This window comes from Notolepis coatsorum (genome assembly GCF_963971535.1).
Source record: "Notolepis coatsorum genome assembly, chromosome: 6".
Taxonomy (NCBI): Eukaryota; Metazoa; Chordata; class Actinopteri; order Aulopiformes; family Paralepididae; genus Notolepis; species Notolepis coatsorum.
Genome location: NC_140170.1, coordinates 63394367 through 63414366, shown reverse-complemented (window position 1 = coordinate 63414366; position 20000 = coordinate 63394367). Strand labels below are relative to the sequence as shown.

Sequence of the window (20000 nt, the reverse complement as noted above, 5' to 3'; positions counted from 1 at the left end):
ATAGATACCGACATCCCCCTTCTCTCACTAATAGATACCGACATCCCCCTTCTCTCACTAATAGATACCGACATCCCCCTTCTCTCACTAATAGATACCGACATCGTCCTTCTCTCACTAATAGATATCGACATCCCTCTTCTCTTGCTCCTGTGCACGCTGTTACTTTACTTTACCCTCGCTCACTCTCTGTGTCTTTCTTCCTTGCAGTGGAACTGTAATAGAAAGGGAAAGGGAAAGGGAAAGGGGGTGGGGGTGGGGTTGGTGTTGAAAGCAATGATGAGAACCGGTGGTGGAAGGGGAGAGAGAGAGCGAGAGAGGAACAGCCAGAGACACGGAGAAGGAGACTTTGGGAAGAAATTATTATTAGAATAGCTCAGGTGAAATGACTCCAGTACAGACAGCTGACTGCAGGTTAAGTGATTTACACAGCAGCCTTCCAGCCTTGAGTGTCGAGCCACAGAAACACAGGGTGCCGGCGCTCTGCGCCACAGACAGCCTGCTGTCCTTAGCCTTTTTTTTTTTTTACTTTTTTTTTTTTTTTTTACTTTTTCTCCTCCTTTTTCTGTATTTTTTTTCCCATCCCAATTTAGTCTTTATGTCAGTGCAATTAGACACACCTGCCGGGCTGCCGGCGATAATAATAATCACTTTATTTGGGCTGACAGAGCCACAGAAAAACTGCGTCTGCATTTGATCTCGTCTTGTCGATTTTGTAAAATGAATTAGGTATATTGTTAGTAAGTTAGCCATGTAATAAGCGGGATAATGTATAGCTATACTTGGTCATCATCGCAAAATATGATGGCTCAGTATTTTAAACTCCATGTCGGTCAATTATTTTGCGACAATGACCTCGTAGCTATACATTATCCCTTACATATACACAGCATTATTGTACATGCTATCATACAGAGTTATATGGGTTATATGCAGGTGTATAAGTAGGTATATAGAAGGATTATATGCATGCATATTCAGATAGATATGGATATATGTATATATACGGTTAATATAAATGTTTACATGTATATTATACGGTATATACAGCACTATTGTACATACTATCATAGTAGTTATATGGGTAGACTATAGTATGAGGTATAGGTAGTTATGATTATTATGATTCTTAGGGCAGTTGTAGACAGTGAAAGCAGTAGGTAGGTATAAACTATCATATATATATATATATATTATATATCATATTTAATATATAACTTTATTCAGTTTTTTATGCACCTCTGTACAATATTTTCCAACCATGCTGTGTAGTGCTCTTTACAACCCCCCCCCCCTTGTGGATAATAAAATCCCTTCATAAACTGTTTTCATTTTCACCACACGTCTTGCTGTTGCCAGGCAGGAGTCCCAGGGGAGTCTGTGTTAACAGTGAGGACATGAATGGAGGCAGCAGCCTGTAGCTAGCGCTCCTACCTCCACACCGGGTACATAAACTCCCTACGTTATATCCCAGTCTCTCTGCTCCTCCTGCAGGGAACATCTACTGGACCGACCAGGGCTTCGACGTGATCGAGGTGGCCAGACTGAACGGCTCCTTCCGCTACGTGGTGGTCTCCCAGGGTCTGGACAAGCCCCGCGCCATCACTGTCCACCCGGCGAGAGGGTAAGCGGAAGGAGATGACGAGGGGAAGGACAGAGGACGGGCGGCTGCTCTGTTGCCCTACAAAGGCAAAAAGCAGTAACTTCAGTATATTCTGTTACTGCCACTTGCCTTTGTACAGCAGAGCACTCTCATACATGTGTATTTGTGCCACTATATATGTACCCTCTTACCCTCTTGGCGGGTTAGGGAAATTGCGTCCTTCACCACCACTGGTAGCACCCCACCTTGGGCTATGCAGGCTCAATGGCTGCCATACACTGGCACCCGGCACACATCACACTACACAATGGCTGAACGGCTCAGGAGACAGGGATTGATACCAGCCAATTAAGGGGAGGGGGGGATGATTAGGTGGCCTTGATGTCAGAGACCTGATTGGGAATTTGGCCAGGAACGTCGGGAAACCCCCTACTCTTTACGATAGGCGTCCTGGTTTCTTTAACGACCAAATACAGGTCACCACTATATCTGTACCCCTCTACATGTGTATTTATACCACTATATCTGTACCCCTCTACATGTGTATTTATACCACTATATATGTACCCCTCTACATGTGTATTTATACCACTATATATGTACCCCTCTACATGTGTATATACTAATACTACTATATCAGTACCGCCCTACAAAAGTAAACTAAGTTGCTACCTTTTGCCTTGGCAGGGGAGATCTGTCATACCATACTGTAGGTCTATCATGCCATAGGTATCTCATGCCATAGGTCTCTCATACCAGAGGTCTATCGTGCCAGAGGTCTCTCATACCAGAGGTCTCTCATACCAGAGGTCTCTCATACCAGAGGTCTCTCATACCAGAGGTCTCTCATACCAGAGGTCTGTCATACCATAGGTATCTCATACCAGAGGTCTCTCATACCAGAGGTATCTCATACCAGAGGTCTCTCATACCAGAGGTCTCTCATACCAGAGGTCTCTCATACCAGAGGTCTATCGTGCCAGAGGTCTCTCATACCAGAGGTCTATCGTGCCAGAGGTCTCTCATACCAGAGGTCTATCGTGCCAGAGGTCTCTCATACCAGAGGTCTATCGTGCCAGAGGTCTCTCATACCTAGGTCTCTCATACCAGAGGTCTCTCATACCAGAGGTCTCTCATACCATAGGTTTCTCATACCAGAGGTCTGTCATACCATAGGTCTCTCACACGTATCCATTGAGAAAACGCGTCTCACGTGTGTTTTGATGTGTGCACGTTGTGCAGGTTCCTTTTCTGGACGGAGTGGGGTCAATATCCTCGCATCGAGAGGTCCCGTCTGGACGGCACTCAGAGAGCTGTGTTGGTCAACAACAGCATCAGCTGGCCCAACGGCATCTCCATCGACTACCAGGTACTGCGGTCACCTCAACTCAACACAACTACAAGTACTATATGATAGAAATACCCTGCCGGCTCTCACACAGTCACACACACGTACACATTTACATTTAGTAATTTAGCTGACGCTTTTATCCAAAGTCTTGAGTGCATAGTAGTATAGACATGTTAGCATAGTAGGTAGTAATATAGGAAAGGTAGATTCCTTAGTAGCAAAGTGCATACTAGCAAAAGACGAAGTTTTTATTTTTTTTAGATATTGATTCAATCACACACACACACACACACACACACACACACACACACACACACACACACACACACACACACACACACACACACACACACACACACACACACACACACACACACTGATGTATTAAAGTACATGCAATATACAGACACTAGGTACTGTAATGCAGCAGCGGAGCCTATCAGACCCGGGCCGGGGGGCGGGGTTACATGACCGCGCCCTTTAAAGCCAATAAAGCTTGACATTATATCGGGAGTCCGGGGTGCCGACGCGCGTCCGGGGTGGTAATCTGACGCTCGTGCGTAAAAAGTCTAAGATTACAATTTAAAACAATGTTTGAAGGAAAACTAACCAAAGAAAAGGTGTAATATTTAAGATTTCGTTTTCTACAAAGGGTATAGAAACGAAATATATACAGATAATGATATAACATGACATAAAGCCAACAAACTACAAGAACAATGTAAACATAGCCTAATAAAATGACTTCAAATGAATTCACCACGGACCACGAGAGCGACTAATAGTGCTCTCCTGGGCAGCTTGGTGTAAACTCCTCATCCTTTGCTTGCAGTAGTGTGTTGGGGTGAATTGCCTCAAACATGTTCACAGTTGCATTTAAACTTTTGTCCCCTATAGGCTACTCCACCAAAACACTGATGGCATGTTGCAGTAGAGTAGATGCTTTGAGAATATCCGCGTCTTTTGCAACAAGCGCATCATGGCGAGATGCCCAGCGAGTGGGACATAAGCGCTTGTGATACCACACGAAGTACAGTAACAACCATATCAACATTTACCACAAACTCACGTTTTCTTGTTGACAGTGTGTGTTCGTGATTGTAGCCTACCTGTAAATCTGGCTCACCCCCACTAACGTTGTTGGCGGGCAGGAGGAGAGTAGGGCGGAAAAAAGATACATCTATAGCTTGGACAATTTGTCTTTTCCTTGGTCCCTTTTATCTTTTTCTTTGCGTTTTGTCGCTTCACTTTTGTGTTTATAACTGCTCCCCCTCATGCTTAGGCAGTGCTCTGTTGACAAGTGATTGATGATGATGACGTTCATTTACGTATGATGTTGATGGACGGCTGATGACGATTTTACCCAAAATACATTTGGAGATGGAGACAATAGAAGGGATTCACTTGCAATTCTTCATGTTTTAATGTTAAATGTGAGTGTGAAAATAGCAGCACAAGTTCAACTCATATCATAAGCTACGATGCTTTATACCTAATATGACCACAAACGTCAGTGCACTCAGTGGCGCGAGGCAGCAGGGCCCGCCTGCGAATATCTCGGGGGCGGAGCCTGCTGCCTCGGCGATGGGCCCCCATTGGGTCCCGACCGTCCCGGGCCCGGGGAGCACCGCCCCTACAGCCCCCCCCTGAAGCTCCGCCCCTGCTGTAATGCGTTAAAGTACATGTAGTATATTTCCACCATGTGTTATCATTAGTGTATTTCCACCTTGTGTTATCATTGTGTATTTTTCACCATGTGTGTTATCACTGTGTATGACGTAGGAGGGTCTGCTGTACTGGTGCGACGCCAGGACGGACAAGATCGAGCGCATCAACATGGAGACGGGAGAGAACAGAGAGGTGGTGTTGGCCAACAACAACATGGACATGTTTTCTGTGTCTGTGTTCGAGAGCTACATCTACTGGAGTGACAGGTCAGACATGCCCCCTCTCCGTGTCCGTTCCCCCCCCCCCCCCCCCCCCGACCGCTGTCTCTTGACTGGACTGTGTGTCTGTGTTTGTTTCAGGTTCAGAGTCAGATTCAGATCATTTTATTGTCACAGCTTTTTTAACACTAGCACAGCCGACAAGGGGTCACATGACCCCCAGGCATTTTCAATAAATGTATCCTCGTCATTCGGTCGTCGAGCTCCAGCTCTGTCACTCAATGACTTTTCCTAAAAGTACCCGTTTTATCTGGCACGGTTTCTGAAATTTCAAAATGACTTAATTGAAAATGGAATTAGAACGTTATTTCAGCTATTTCTGCTGAGCGGCCTCCCTCCCTCCTTGACCCTCCCTCCCTTTCACTCTCTCCCTCCCTTTCTCTCTCTCCCTTTCTCTCCCCCCTCCCTTTCTCTCCCTCCCTCCCTCTCTCTCCTTCTCCCTCCCTCTCCCTCCCTCTCTCTCTCTCCCTCTCTCTTTCTCCCTCTCTTTCCCTCTCTCTATACCTCCCTCTTCCTCCTTCTCACTTCCTCTCTCTCCCTCCCTTCCTCTCTCCCTCTCTCTCACTCTCTCCCTCCCTTACTCCTTCTCCCTCCCTCCCTCATTGACCCTCCCTCCCTTCTCTCCCTCCCATCTCCATTCTAAAGGCTGTTGGGTCATCTGACCCGTTCCCGGCGGGAATTAGTGTCATTTTCTCCATGGCTGTGCTAGTGTTAAATGTACATACATTCACAAAAAACTGAGATGCTTGTTTTTCTCGGTTCCTCCTCAACCGTAGTAGATTTGTGAACAACAATACACAACGATCTATAGAAACGAATATACAATACAAGGTACCTATCAGGTAGCTATTAGCTACTGAGCAAATATGCTAATCTGATGTATGTACAGTGTTACGGTATTATTATGTACAGTGAAAGATAGTGTGGTTGGTGATGAATGAAGGGTGTATGATGTAAAACCTAAACTAACAGAGTCGAAGCCGACCAAACAGAGAGACGGTGCTGAGAGAATGGAGAGAGAGAGAGAGAGAGAGAGAGAGAGAGAGTGAGAGAGTGAGAGAGAGAGAGAGAGAGAGAGAGAGAGAGAGAGAGAGAGAGAGAGAGAGAGAGAGAGAGAGAGAGAGAGAGAGAAAGAGATAATGGAGAGAGCGAGAGAGAGAATGAACTGGAACAGCCAGCTGTTAATACACCTGGGAGACTGGCCAGGTGATTCCAATTGCACTGATTAACCAGTGATTAATCCTCGTACCGTACCAGGGACCTGCAAGACAATCCGGTCAGAAACACACAGCAAGCCTTGCTAACGTGAATCCTTGCTAATAGCATAGGATTCACGTTCTGCAAGATCACAGATTGCATGAACTGATTAATACCATGCTGTACCAAAAAAGGGTGCAACCAACTGAGAAAGTTAGTAGCACTGGTGGAAGAGAGTACATGGATATTCATGCCGAGAAGGAATAATAAGTGCTACTTCACTTTGTCGCTGACAGTTGATTGAGAATCATACAATCTGCATACAATCATAGTAATCATGATAATCATAACTACTGTCTGAATATACCTGCAATATAATCCTTCTATATACCTACGTATGCACCTGCATATAACTCTGTATGATTAGGAGGCGACAGTGGCTTCGGAGGTAGAGCAGTCATCTGGTAATCTGGAGGTTCCCGGTTCGATTCCCGCTTCTCCTGGTCAGCATGTCGAAGTGTCCTTGAGAAAGACACTTAACCCCTAATTGCTCCAGATGAGCAATTTTTTTTGTATTATTTTTGTATCACAAACAGTACTGTATTTGTAAATCTGGTATGTCATAGATGTATAGATGTAGCAGTACTGTCTATTTGTATGTCATGTATGTCATATATGTTATGATGAATTGAAAATGGGGGACCCTGATGTAAACAAGACGAAAGTCTTTCTCTGGTCTGCATCCCCTTAACAATTGTGTGTATTGAGCCGTACTGTATTGTACCCATTCTGCAATATGTTAATACAATTTTCAATCAATCAATCAATGAGCAGGTTGGCACCTTGCATGGTTGCCTCTGCCGTCAGTGTGTGAATGTGTGAGTGAATGGGTAAAATGTGAGGAACAAATTGTAAAGCGCTTTGGATAAAAGCGCTATATAAATGCAACCATTTACCATGATAGCATGTACAATAATGCTATATATATATATATATATATATATTCATCCACATCTGTCTGTACTTACCTAATCCTTTTTACATATCTGTAGATACTATCTACAGATATGTAAAAAGGATTAGGTAAGTACAGTCATACTATATCTATATCTGTACATCCCTTACCTACTCTGACTAGTTACACTGCCGGCCAGTATGACTTACTACCATAGTGTCTTTATACCTATATCACTGTACATATTAATACTACAACTCTGTACGTACACCTGATTAGCACTATACTCAGTAGTACTAATTTATTTTATACCCAGTTTAATCACCTGTACATTGTATATTACTATTGCACTTTACTGTAACATTTACTGCACTCTGGTTGGATGCCAAACCTCTTTTCGTTGTACTGTACCATTGTGCTGTATAATGACAATACATTTAAATCAAATCTAATTGGCTAAAGCCGCCTAATGTTATGCCAACTAGCATCAATGGATACACATTCTGCACCTACCCCATGACAGACAGGGGGCGCACTTTATTTCCCGCACACTTTTAGAGTGGCCGTGTCTCGTCGATCAATTGAGTATGAAACATATTCTGTAAACATCCATGCCACGCGTTAATGTCGATCGGCCTTTTTGATAAGAACAATTCTCCTGCTTTGGTTGCAGTTGGACTTTAACCTTTCCTCTCATCCGCTAACGTTTATCAGCTCTCATGGTCCTTTCTCTCCCTGACATTATCTCTGTCTGCTGTGGTCCAGGACTCACGCCAATGGCTCCATAAAGAGAGGCAACAAGGACAACGCCACAGACTCTGTGTCTCTCAGGACCGGCATTGGAGTACAGCTCAAAGACATCAAGGTGTTCAACAGAGCCAGGCAGCAAGGTGAGCCCCGACTCATCCACCTCGTCTGGTTGGAGTTTAGCACGTCTGGTTTACTCTCTAGGCGGGGTTTAGAATTTACCATATTATTATTATTACTATTATTATTTATGTAGTGTTATTATAATTTATTATTATTATTATTATTTATTAATTAATACATTTTTATTTCTTATTTTTAAATGTATTATTATTATTCACACTGTGGCCATTTTGCTCTTATGTCGTGCTCAGGTTGGGATTCCTTTCTGCCGTGTGCATATGGTCAATGGTTGAAAGAATATAAAGTCTAATTGTACATCAGAATTTATTCTACAATTTTGAATGACCCCACGCATTGTCAATTTGTGGATTGTTTTGATTCAATACATTTAGATTTCAATCGGAAGATTTCAGATTTAAAGCCCCAATTCAGGATCTTAATGACCATATTTGAGGAGTTTGATCTAGATGGACTGAGCTGTTTGGGACCATCGTTCTCACATTGTAAATTGGAATATAGATCTATTTTACTTCAGTGTTATCAATGTAAACAAACGTTTTACAGACACAAAATACAGCCAAAGCAACTAAGAACTAAACACATATTTTATTCCTATTTCTTGTTTTTTGCTGGTTGAGCTATCCATTTATTTCATGTTTGGATCACTGATCAGGCCTTTAATAAACACAATTACATTACATTACATTTACAGTACATGTATTAGCTGACGCTTTTATCCAAAGTGACTTACAACTTGTGAACAACAAGTCACCAGGAGGAAGGGTACAACTCTGGCAGCTAAGGGTCAGTGGCGTTGTTCATCAAACAGTATTGAGCTTGAGTGTTACACTCTGAGTGCATAGTAGTATAGACATATTAGCATGATGAGTAGTATAAGTATAGTAGCATAGTAGTAAGGTACATAATAGTAAAAGACACTAAGAAGTAGGGGTGGCAATCACCAGAGGCCTCACGATACGATATTATCACGATACTTAAGTCACGATACGCTAGTATTGCGATTCAAAATATATTGCAATATGCTGAGTATTGCGATATTAATATTGCGATTTGTTACCTTTTTTCAACTGCAAAGTAAAACTTTGTCAACATGTTTTATCTAATCAAATAAAGTTTTCAGTCTGTTCATCTCACTTCAATAATTTTTATTGCAGCAAATGGGATTTTCTCAAGCAGACAGATGTCAACACTGTAATCTGTGTTGCATGTACCTGACAAACTGAACTGTTTGTATTACAGTCATATTCCAACTTAACTGAATGCACATGTGTGTGTGTGTGTGTGTGTGTGTGTGTGTGTGTGTGTGTGTGTGTGTGTGTGTGTGTGTGTGTGTGTGTGTGTGTGTGTGTGTGTGTGTGTGTGTGTGGACTACTGTACTATTACAGATATTGAAATTAACAATGCAACTTCCTTATATAAAAAGGATAATAAAATATCGATACTTTGGAGTCCTTGTATCGATTAGGGATGGGCATTTTTAAGAAAAATCCAGATCGATTGATGGCATGCTATACTCGAGTGATCGTGTATTACACAAAAAAAAAAAAAAAAAAAATCTTTTGGAATATATATATATATATTTTTTTTATTTACTTTTTTTCATTTACATACATACATTTCATTACATGTTTAAGGAAACCAACAAACAGTTATAATCTTACACATACATGTGAAACAAATATGTAAAAAAAATTAAAAATTTAAAATCATAAAAATGATTAATAATTTAAGATAGATTTTTCTCATAGCTACGAGTAATCGATCACGCCCATCCCTAGTATCGATACAGTATCGCGATACTATACTGTATCAATATTTTCCCCCACCACTACTAAGAAGGTTAGTTGTTGTTTTTTCCCTGGCAATTATCAAGCGTTGTACCTTTTTCTTCCTCCACAGGAACCAACGTGTGCAAAATCAACAATGGCGGGTGCCAGCAGCTGTGTCTGTTCCGCGGCAACGACCAGAGGACGTGCGCCTGTGCCCACGGCATGCTGGCGGAGGACGGCAGCGGCTGCCGCGACTACGACGGCTACCTGCTCTACTCGGAGCGGACGATACTGAAGAGCGTCCACCTGTCGGACGAGAACAACCTCAACGCGCCGATAAAACCGTTCGAGGATCCGGAGCACATGAAGAACGTCATTGCGCTCACCTTCGACTACCGGGGTGGCGGCGGGAAGGGAGCCAACCGCATCTTCTTCAGCGACATCCACTTTGGCAACATCCAGCAGATCAACGACGACGGCTCCGACCGCAAGACGGTGGTGGAGAGTGAGTAGCCCTGCCTGACGGCTTATGGTGGTCTGTTCTGTCAGCGCCCTCCGTTCCTTTAATGATCATTACATTTATATAGCGCTTTTCTAGACACTCAAAGCGCTCCCCACAATGTAGGGTGGAAATTGCCTCCTTCACCACCACTGTGTAGCACCCAACCTTGGGCTATGCAGGCTCAATGGCTGCCATACACTGGCACCAGGCACACATCACACGACACAATGGCTGAACGGCTCAGGGGACAGGGATTGATATCAGCCAATTAAGGGGGGAGGGATAATTAGGTGGCCTTGATGTCAGAGACCTGATTGTGAATTTGACCAGGAACACTCTTTGCGATGTGACAAGCTCTCGAACAACCGAAGTCAGTCAGGACCCCGCTTTCATCTGAAGGACCTCACTCGCAGCTGTACGGTGTCCCTATCCCTTATTGACTAGTCCAGAGGACAGAGTGCCCCCTGCTGGACAAAAACACCACTTTCCGACAACGGCCTTGACCGGGGCTTGAACCGGTGATCTTCCGATCATGAGTCCCATTTAACTGTAAACCTTCACTCATTTACTGCCTTGGCCTTGGGGAATCCTCAGCTATTTTCTCTACTACTGAGAATTTGTATGCATCTACCTTCCTGTTATGTCTGGAGCCAAGTCCCAAGCTGTGGAAGGTACTTGCTGTACTTCTCTTTGATATATAAATTATTATATAAGGTTCTTTCATGGGCTCAGCTGGTTAATGTTGACCTAATTCCATCAACCCCCAGTGTTGCACGGAGTAGTTCTATTTAGTTCTCTTCCTTCCTGTAAACCATTGGCAACCACTTCAAAAAGGAGATTATTTCTGTGCAGTGGGAGAGTAGGTGAAACATTGGAAAAGCACGATATTACTGTTCCAATGTGACTTGTTTTACAAGATCCAGTAATAAGACACCAAATTATTAAATGTGTGTTGATACATTTCTCATATATAAAAAAAATTATTTGCACATAACAACCGCTGTCTCTTCCAACATGGAGGACAAATGGACATTCTAAACATTCTGTGAAAAGCTTCTATAGTCCCAAATGTCTACTAGGTTGTTATGGACATCAGGGTAGACATTTTCCTTTTCATTGAATACTCAAATACAGTACTTCAGTCATTTACTGCCTTAGCATTGGGGAATGCTCACAGTCTGCCTTGAGGGTTCCGGAATGTTCAGTCCCCCAGCCTTCCTTGTTTATGTTACAGATTTCCCGCCATTTTATCTGCGTCTTTAAACGGCTCTAGTGGGCTAATTTTTTAAGCTAGCACAAGGGTATCGTATGAAACTAGACATCTCAAAGTATACAGAGGTACTAGCCCTGTCATGCTCGCTTACTGGCAAACGGGTAGATTTTCCTCCAAAGTTAAGCTAGTTTAAGCTAGCTTAAAATTGATGGAAGGAAAATACCACGGGCATGGTCCTTTTCAAAGGAGTCCCTTGACTTCTCAACTCAAGATATCTGAATGAAAATGGACTCAATAGAACCACACAGGACTCCTCTTTACAGCCAGGCTAGTTTATGCTAGTCACATGCAGAATTAGGCCCAAACCAGGCAAGATAACACGTTTAATTCATACAATGAGGTTTAGGTGACAGATAAAGCCCAAGGCAGGCTGGTGTATTTAGAACTTAGACTTCTGTGACCTCTGGCAAACTAGCGGTTGAGAATCCTGGTGACGGTCGGAGCTTAGGGCAGTTAACGAGTTAACACAATCTTTTATCTCCGTGCTCCTACTCCATCTGGTGTGCCGTAGGTTACGTGTGAAGTAGGAGTTATGGTTCTGGATATGTTGCAGACGTCTCATTCTTTATTTTTTTTATCAAGCATCATGTTTCATCTCTCGCTGAGAAACAAACAGCCTCAGTGAGAGACAGCCGACCCCCCAGCGAGGTGCCTTTCCTGAGAAAGAAAACAGCTGGAACAGAACGTTCCCTCTCGCGCTGATCTAAACAGAACTGGGGAAACCTTTACTCTGAAACGGTAATCAAATCTCTTTAAGGTCTTTTTTATGACCGGGGAAAAAAAGCCCTCCTCCCCTCCTCTAATCTCAGCTTTGAGAACATACTGTAAACAACATTGAACAGGCACAGAGGCAGAAAGAGCTGAATGTTGCTTTATCTCAATGCAACAGAAGAGTTTAGTGTATTTTATACAAAGAATAGTACTACTGAGGATCTGTATGCATCTACCTTCCTGTTGTGTCCGGAGCCAAGTCCCCCCCAGTTTTAGACCTTCTCAGAATCACGTCCATGTGTTGCTATTGTCTCGCTGTGGAAGTTCAAGGTACTTGCTGTACTTGTCTTTGATATATCAATTATTATATGGTTCTTTCATGGGCTCAGCTGGTTAACGTTGACATAATCCCGTCCACTCCCAGTGTTGCACGGAGTAGTTCTGTGTAGTTCTCTTCCTTCCTGTAAACCATTGGCAAGCACTTCAAAAAAGAGATGCCGTCATTTCTGTGCAGTGGGAGAGTAGGTGAAACATTGGAAAAGCAGTGCTACTGTTCCACTGTGACTTGTTTTACAAGATCCAGTAATAACACACCAAATTATACATTTCCGTTGATACATTTCTCATATATCAACATGTTGTTTTGCACGTAGCAACCGCTGTCTCTTCCGACACGGAAGACGAATGGACATTCTATACATTCTGTGAAAAGCCTCTATGGTCCCAAATGTCATATCCCGCTAGGTTGTCACGGACATCGGGGTAGACTTTTCTTCTTTTCATTGAATACTCAAATACAGTACAATCAAAAAGCTTGTTCACCAGGTACGGCCTTTCGCGTAGCCCTCTAGTCCAATAGGAGTGAGGCAGTAGCCCTCTAGTCCAATAGGAGTGAGGCAGTAGCCCTCTAGTCCAATAGGAGTGAGGCAGTAGCCCTCTAGTCCAATAGGAGTGAGGCAGTAGTCACGGAGACGTCCCCTCCGCTACCCGCCCCCTCCTGAGCAGCCCCAGCAAGTCCCGTCTGAACTTGCGGGACATCAGGACGTAGAGGATGGGGTTCGCCACCGTGGACGAGGTGGCCATGAAGCGGGCGAAGACGCTGAACGGGCCGTAGCGCGGCGAGGTGCCGGTCGCCCCGGTGTTGCCAGCGGCCAGCAGGGCCAGCATCAGGCCGTAGGACGGTAGCCAGCACACGGTGAACGCCAGCACCAGCGCGGCGGAGGTGCGGGTCACCCTCCTCTGGTACCGCTCCACCTGGGGGGCCCTGCCGTCCCGCTGACTACGCCACAGGAACCTGTAGATGCTCCCGTACGCCACGGCGATGGTGGCCAGCGGCAGGAAGAAGGACAGCAGGAGGTAACACAGGCCGTAGGCCACCTGGTCCGCGTGGGACGAGAAGGAGAAGCAGGCCAGGCCGTCGGGATCCCGGCGGTGCGGCGGCCCAACCATGCGGAAGGCCAGCTGGGGAGCGGCCAGGCTGCAGGCCGGCACCCAGAGCAGGGCGGCGGTCACCGCCACCCTGTGGTGGGAGAGGAGGTGGTAGGCCCTGGCGGGCTGCACCACGGTCAGGTAGCGGGACACGGCCAGGGCGGCGAGGGTGAAGACGCTGGCGGAGGAACAGGCGGCGCCCAGGAAGCTCACCAGGCGACACAGGAAGTCGCCGAAGGGCCAGTGTTGCGTGGCTATGGCCACGGTGTGGAAGGGCAGCATGGAGAGCAGCAGGAGGTCGGCGGCGCTCAGGGCCAGCAGGAGGACGTCGGTGCCCGTCCCCGAGCCCTGGGGAGACCACCCCCCTGTCCTCCTCCTCCTCCTCCCACAGAGGACCACCATCACCAGAGAGTGGCCGGTCACGCCCAGCACCAGGATCAACGCATCTAGGACCGGAACCAGAATCTGCTCCACGCTCCCCAGCGCCGGGTCACTGGCGTTGCCCCCGACGCAGCCCCCGCCGGGCCCTGTAGAGTTCCACAGCCCGCAGCTCAGCTCCTGCCCCTCGGCCATGAAGATATCTCCCGCTGACACTGGACTCTTAACTGTTTAAACAAGCAGCCGGGCCGTCGGGTGAGCTATTATAGCAGCTAGCTTGACACAGGATCGATATAGATAGTAAAAACACTGATAATACAGTATAGGAATTGGAGCTGACTCGGGCTCAGTAAACAGACGTTACAAGGACGCCCACCATATAGGGTGCTTTCACTTCTCAAATCCATATGTTTTTAATTATTAACACCCTCGTCACTTTGGTCAGAATGCGATTGTTGTCCTGGTTTCCTCGCAGGCGTTCATGTCCGCATCCACGCTGACGTCACGGCAAACCCTTATACCCCCGAGCGAGGACCTTTACGACACACCTAATGAACGACCCACGTGTCCACAGCCTCGGTCAGGTCCCCAGCCGCTTCATATACAGTGTGTGAGTCGGGCCGTTTCAGTCCCGTAATCAGCGCCACCTTTGTCCTCTCCCCGCCTCGTCAAAGCGGCCCTCCTTTGGGGGCTTTTAGATGTTGATTTAGCTGTAGCGCTAACCGCCCAATATCTCCGGTCGGGCCCTGGACTCGCCCGCTGTGAGCATCCGTCTCCCCCCGGGGCGTCTGCGACTTGAGAGATAAAAAAAAAAACACCGTCGGCTCAAATCAGACAGACTTCTCTGCGTGGCGTCTCAGTCGGTTAACGCAGCCGTCCCACAATCAGGCCCCGCTCTCCACTGCCAAGCAGAGGAAGGTACGGGAGGAAGCATGAGAGAGAAGCAGGTGAATAGTTGTAATCAGAGTGGAGGGTGAATCATAGTAAATAGCCGCAGGTGAACTCTGGACTGATCGAAGCACAGCACAAGTGAGAGGGGGGAGAGAGAGAGAGAGAGAGAGAGAGAGGAAGAGAGAGAGAGAGAGAGAGAGAGAGAGAGAGAGAGAGAGAGAGAGAGAGAGAGAGAGAGAGAGAGAGAGAGAGAGAGGGAGAGAGAGGGAGAGAGAGGGAGAGAGAGAGAGAGAGAGAGAGAGAGAGAGAGAGAGAGAGGGAGGGAGAGATAAGCTGGCCTCTTCCCTGTGGGAGGGCCCGGTGGAACCAAACAAATCTTTCCCAGAGTTTTCGTTTACATTATCTGAATCTGCCCATTGTCTTGGAATGCTGGAACATATACACGTACAGTATACACACAGACACAAGCACACGCACTAGCACGCACACACACATACACACACGCGCGCGCACGCATGTATACATACAGCATGACAGAGAGCGAGAGATGTCAGGGTAATTATTGACCGCTGCCCTTGAGAGAGCAAGCACCGAGGTGTCTTGCCCTGCTATCACACCCAGATAAGTGCCATAAAAAGTGTCAGTGTGTTTTAGAGCGTCTACAGCAACGGCGGAGCAGTAAATCCAGCCGGGCTCCAGTGCTGCGCGTAGGCAGTAAGCAGAGGCGTACAGTTGTGATAACACAGAACATAGGTCAGGAGAGATGTACACATCTTTAAAACAAGAAAGACAGCGTGCGTGTGTGTGTGTGTGCGCGTATGCGCGCACGTGTGTTGTCCCGAGGGTCCCAAAGATTTACGATTCATTAATAGCCAGGAGGAAAGGGGCAATAACGGTGAACAGATTTACTGTTGCACTTGATCGATCTCTAAAGGCACTGATTTATGAGTGTGTAAAGCGGGCGTGAGTTGTTGTTTTTTTACGCTACACTCTGCTGTCAAGTTTCTACTAGGTAATTTTTTTTAAGGCCTAGAAGACCATTCCGAATCTCAGCCTTGCCAAGTACAATGGGTATGTAATGGCCACGTCAAATAATGTAAAGGACTTTTACGTATTTCCGCAGTGATGTATCTATATTTTGTACATATCAATCAGCCTATTTAGTTTTTGCAAAAGACAACCTTGATCAAAGAGCTGTGGCCATATTTTCTCTGAGACGCATGTCATGAAATAGAACACTTTCTGAAAACGTAAACCCCTAGACCCCTGTATCTTACTCTCCTATACCTCTGTATCTTATAGTCTTATAGTGATTTGATGCCTCAATGCTCAACTGAGCGATTGAGAAGGTCCTTTGTTCCTGCTGCGGTAAAAAAAAATACGAACACTGTTAGCACTGTGTTGAGAGGCTATCCTATTGTGTTGTGTATCCTGTATTGTATCATGTGACTGTTTCTTTCATGTTTGTGTATTTGTATTCGCTCTGGTGTATCTTACTCTCCTATACCCCTGTATCTTACTCTCCTAGACCTCTGTATCTTAATCTCCTATACCTCTGTATCTTACTCTCCTAGACCTCTGTATCTTACTCTCCTATACCTCTGTATCTTACTCTGCTATACCTCTGTATCTTACTCTCCTAGACCTCTGTATCTTAATCTCCTATACCTCTGTATCTTACTCTCCTAGACCTCTGTATCTTACTCTGCTATACCTCTGTATCTTACTCTGCTATACCTCTGTACCTTACTCTGCTATACCTCTGTATCTTACTCTCCTAGACCTCTGTACCTTACTCTGCTATACCTCTGTATCTTACTCTCCTAGACCTCTGTATCTTACTCTGCTATACCTCTGTATCTTACTCTGCTATACCTCTGTACCTTACTCTGCTATACCTCTGTATCTTACTCTCCTATACCTCTGTATCTTACTCTGCTATACCTCTGTATCTTACTATCCTGTACCTCTGTATCTTACTCTGCTATACCTCTGTATCTTACTATCCTATACCTCTGTATCTTACTCTCCTATACCTCTGTATCTTACTATCCTATACCTCTGTATCTTACTCTGCTATACCTCTGTATCTTACTCTGCTATACCTCTGTATCTTACTATCCTATACCTCTGTATCTTACTCTCCTATACCTCTGTATCTTACTCTGCTAGACCTCTGTATCTTACTCTGCTATACCTCTGTATCTTACTCTCCTATACCTCTGTATCTTACTCTCCTAGACCTCTGTATCTTAATCTCCTATACCTCTGTATCTTACTCTCCTAGACCTCTGTATCTTACTCTCCTATACCTCTGTATCTTACTCTGCTATACCTCTGTATCTTACTCTCCTATACATCTGTATCTTACTCTCCTATACCTCTGTATCTTACTCTGCTATACCTCTGTATCTTACTCTGCTATACCTCTGTATCTTACTCTGCTATACCTCTGTACCTTACTCTGCTATACCTCTGTATCTTACTCTGCTATACCTCTGTACCTTACTCTGCTATACCTCTGTATCTTACTCTCCTATACCTCTGTACCTTACTCTGCTATACCTCTGTATCTTACTCTCCTATACCTCTGTATCTTACTCTGATATACCTCTGTATCTTACTCTGCTATACCTCTGTATCTTACTCTGCTATACCTCTGTATCTTACTCTGCTATACCTCTGTATCTTACTCTGCTATACCTCTGTATCTTACTCTGCTATACCTCTGTACCTTACTCTGCTATACCTCTGTATCTTACTCTGCTATACCTCTGTACCTTACTCTGCTATACCTCTGTATCTTACTCTCCTATACCTCTGTACCTTACTCTGCTATACCTCTGTATCTTACTCTCCTATACCTCTGTATCTTACTCTGCTATACCTCTGTATCTTACTCTGCTATACCTCTGTATCTTACTCTGCTATACCTCTGTACCTTACTCTGCTATACCTCTGTATCTTACTCTGCTATACCTCTGTACCTTACTCTGCTATACCTCTGTATCTTACTCTCCTATACCTCTGTACCTTACTCTGCTATACCTCTGTATCTTACTCTGCTATACCTCTGTACCTTACTCTCCTATACCTCTGTATCTTACTCTCCTATACCTCTGTACCTTACTCTGCTATACCTCTGTATCTTACTCTCCTATACCTCTGTATCTTACTCTGCTATACCTCTGTATCTTACTCTGCTATACCTCTGTATCTTACTCTGCTATACCTCTGTATCTTACTCTGCTATACCTCTGTATCTTACTCTCCTATACCTCTGTACCTTACTCTGCTATACCTCTGTATCTTACTCTCCTATACCTCTGTACCTTACTCTGCTATACCTCTGTATCTTACTCTGCTATACCTCTGTACCTTACTCTCCTATACCTCTGTATCTTACTCTCCTATACCTCTGTACCTTACTCTGCTATACCTCTGTATCTTACTCTCCTATACCTCTGTATCTTACTCTGCTATACCTCTGTATCTTACTCTGCTATACCTCTGTATCTTACTCTGCTATACCTCTGTATCTTACTCTGCTATACCTCTGTATCTTACTCTCCTATACCTCTGTACCTTACTCTGCTATACCTCTGTATCTTACTCTTCTAGACCTCTGTAGCTTACTCTGATAATCAGAAGGTTCCCGGTTCAATCCCGGCTCCTCCCGGTAGTGTGTCGAAGTGTCCTTGAGCAAGACACTAACCCCTAACTGCTCCCAATGATCATTGCCTCCGCCGTCGGTGTGTGTCAATGAATGTGAGGCATAACTCGTAAAGCTATATAAAAGCAGTCCATTTACCGTTTAGTCACTGGAAAGACAGCCTTCTCCCACTTTGCACCTCTGGCGTGGAATGAATTGCAGGAGCTCATCCACCTGGATGCCCTGGTCTCGCTGGCTTGGCAAATTTTAATATTGCAGAGCTCCTTGCAGGAAGAGTGTTGTTGCTTTCTGTGCTTTTTTGTTCCCCTGTAGCGCTTTCAGCCATGCACGGTTGTTTTTATGTATACTGTATGTTTTTATGTGTTGTGTGATGCACTATATATATGTTTTACTGCTGCTGTTATCTAGGCCAGGTCTCCCTTGTAAAAGGGATCTCGTATCAATGGGACTTCCTGGTGGAATAAAGGTTAAATTCAAGGTTAAATGGGGCGCCCAAGTGGCGAACCATGTAACGCGCTGCGTCGCGAAGCGGCCGACCCGGGTTCGATTCCCGGACCCGGCGTCCTTTGCCGAATGTCTCCCCCCCCCGCTCTGTCTCCCATTCTTCCTCTCTCTCTCTCTCTCTCTCTCTCGGACTGCCCGGTATTAAAAACAATAAAAAAAAATCAAAATTCAAGGTTAAATGGGGGGGGGCTGACATTACACGGCTAATGGACATCAGCATGTTTTCTGGCAGTGTTAGCCTCACTGTCATCCTCATCCTCCCTCATCCTGATCCCAGCAGCTCTGTGATGTGCTGCTGACCTCACAGCCGTCCAGAGGGAACATTCCTCTGTCCCCGTTTCATGGAGGAGCAGGTGACGGCTATCAGCTGTTTGGTGTGTGTGTGTGTGTGTGTGTGTGTGTGTGCGCTAAAGTTCCTCGGGGGTGGAGCAGCTGTTTACTGTCCCACAGCGACAGTACTGTGTGTTCCTCCATGTTGGCTCTGCTCTCTGCTCCTCTGGGCTCGTCATGTTCCTCCATGTTGGCTCTGCTCTCTGCTCCCCTGGGCTCGTCATGTTCCTCCATGTTGGCTCTGCTCTCTGCTCCTCTGGGCTCGTCATGTTCCTCCATGTTGGCTCTGCTCTCTGCTCCCCTGGGCTCGTCATGTTCCTCCATGTTGGCTCTGCTCTCTGCTCCCCTGGGCTCGTCATGTTCCTCCATGTTGGCTCTGCTCTCTGCTCCCCTGGGCTCGTCATGTTCCTCCATGTTGGCTCTGCTCTCTGCTCCTCTGGGCTCGTCGTGTTCCTCCATGTTGGCTCTGCTCTCTGCTCCTCTGGGCTCGTCATGTTCCTCCATGTTGGCTCTGCTCTCTGCTCCTCTGGGCTCGTCATGTTCCTCCATGTTGGCTCTGCTCTCTGCTCCTCTGGGCTCGTCATGTTCCTCCATGTTG

The 20000-nt window shown here is 45.5% G+C and overlaps 1 protein-coding gene across 1 annotated transcript in view; it reads left to right on the top strand.

Moving 5' to 3' along the window:
* Nucleotides 1-20000, top strand: part of LOC311229511 (low-density lipoprotein receptor-related protein 1-like) — a 375389-nt gene that overhangs the window by 240772 nt on the left and 114617 nt on the right. Inside the window, 5 exon segments of the mRNA XM_084315588.1 lie at nt 1495-1624; nt 2846-2972; nt 4737-4888; nt 7818-7942; nt 9843-10217. Of these exon segments, the coding sequence (XP_084171714.1) occupies nt 1495-1624; nt 2846-2972; nt 4737-4888; nt 7818-7942; nt 9843-10217 (909 nt within the window).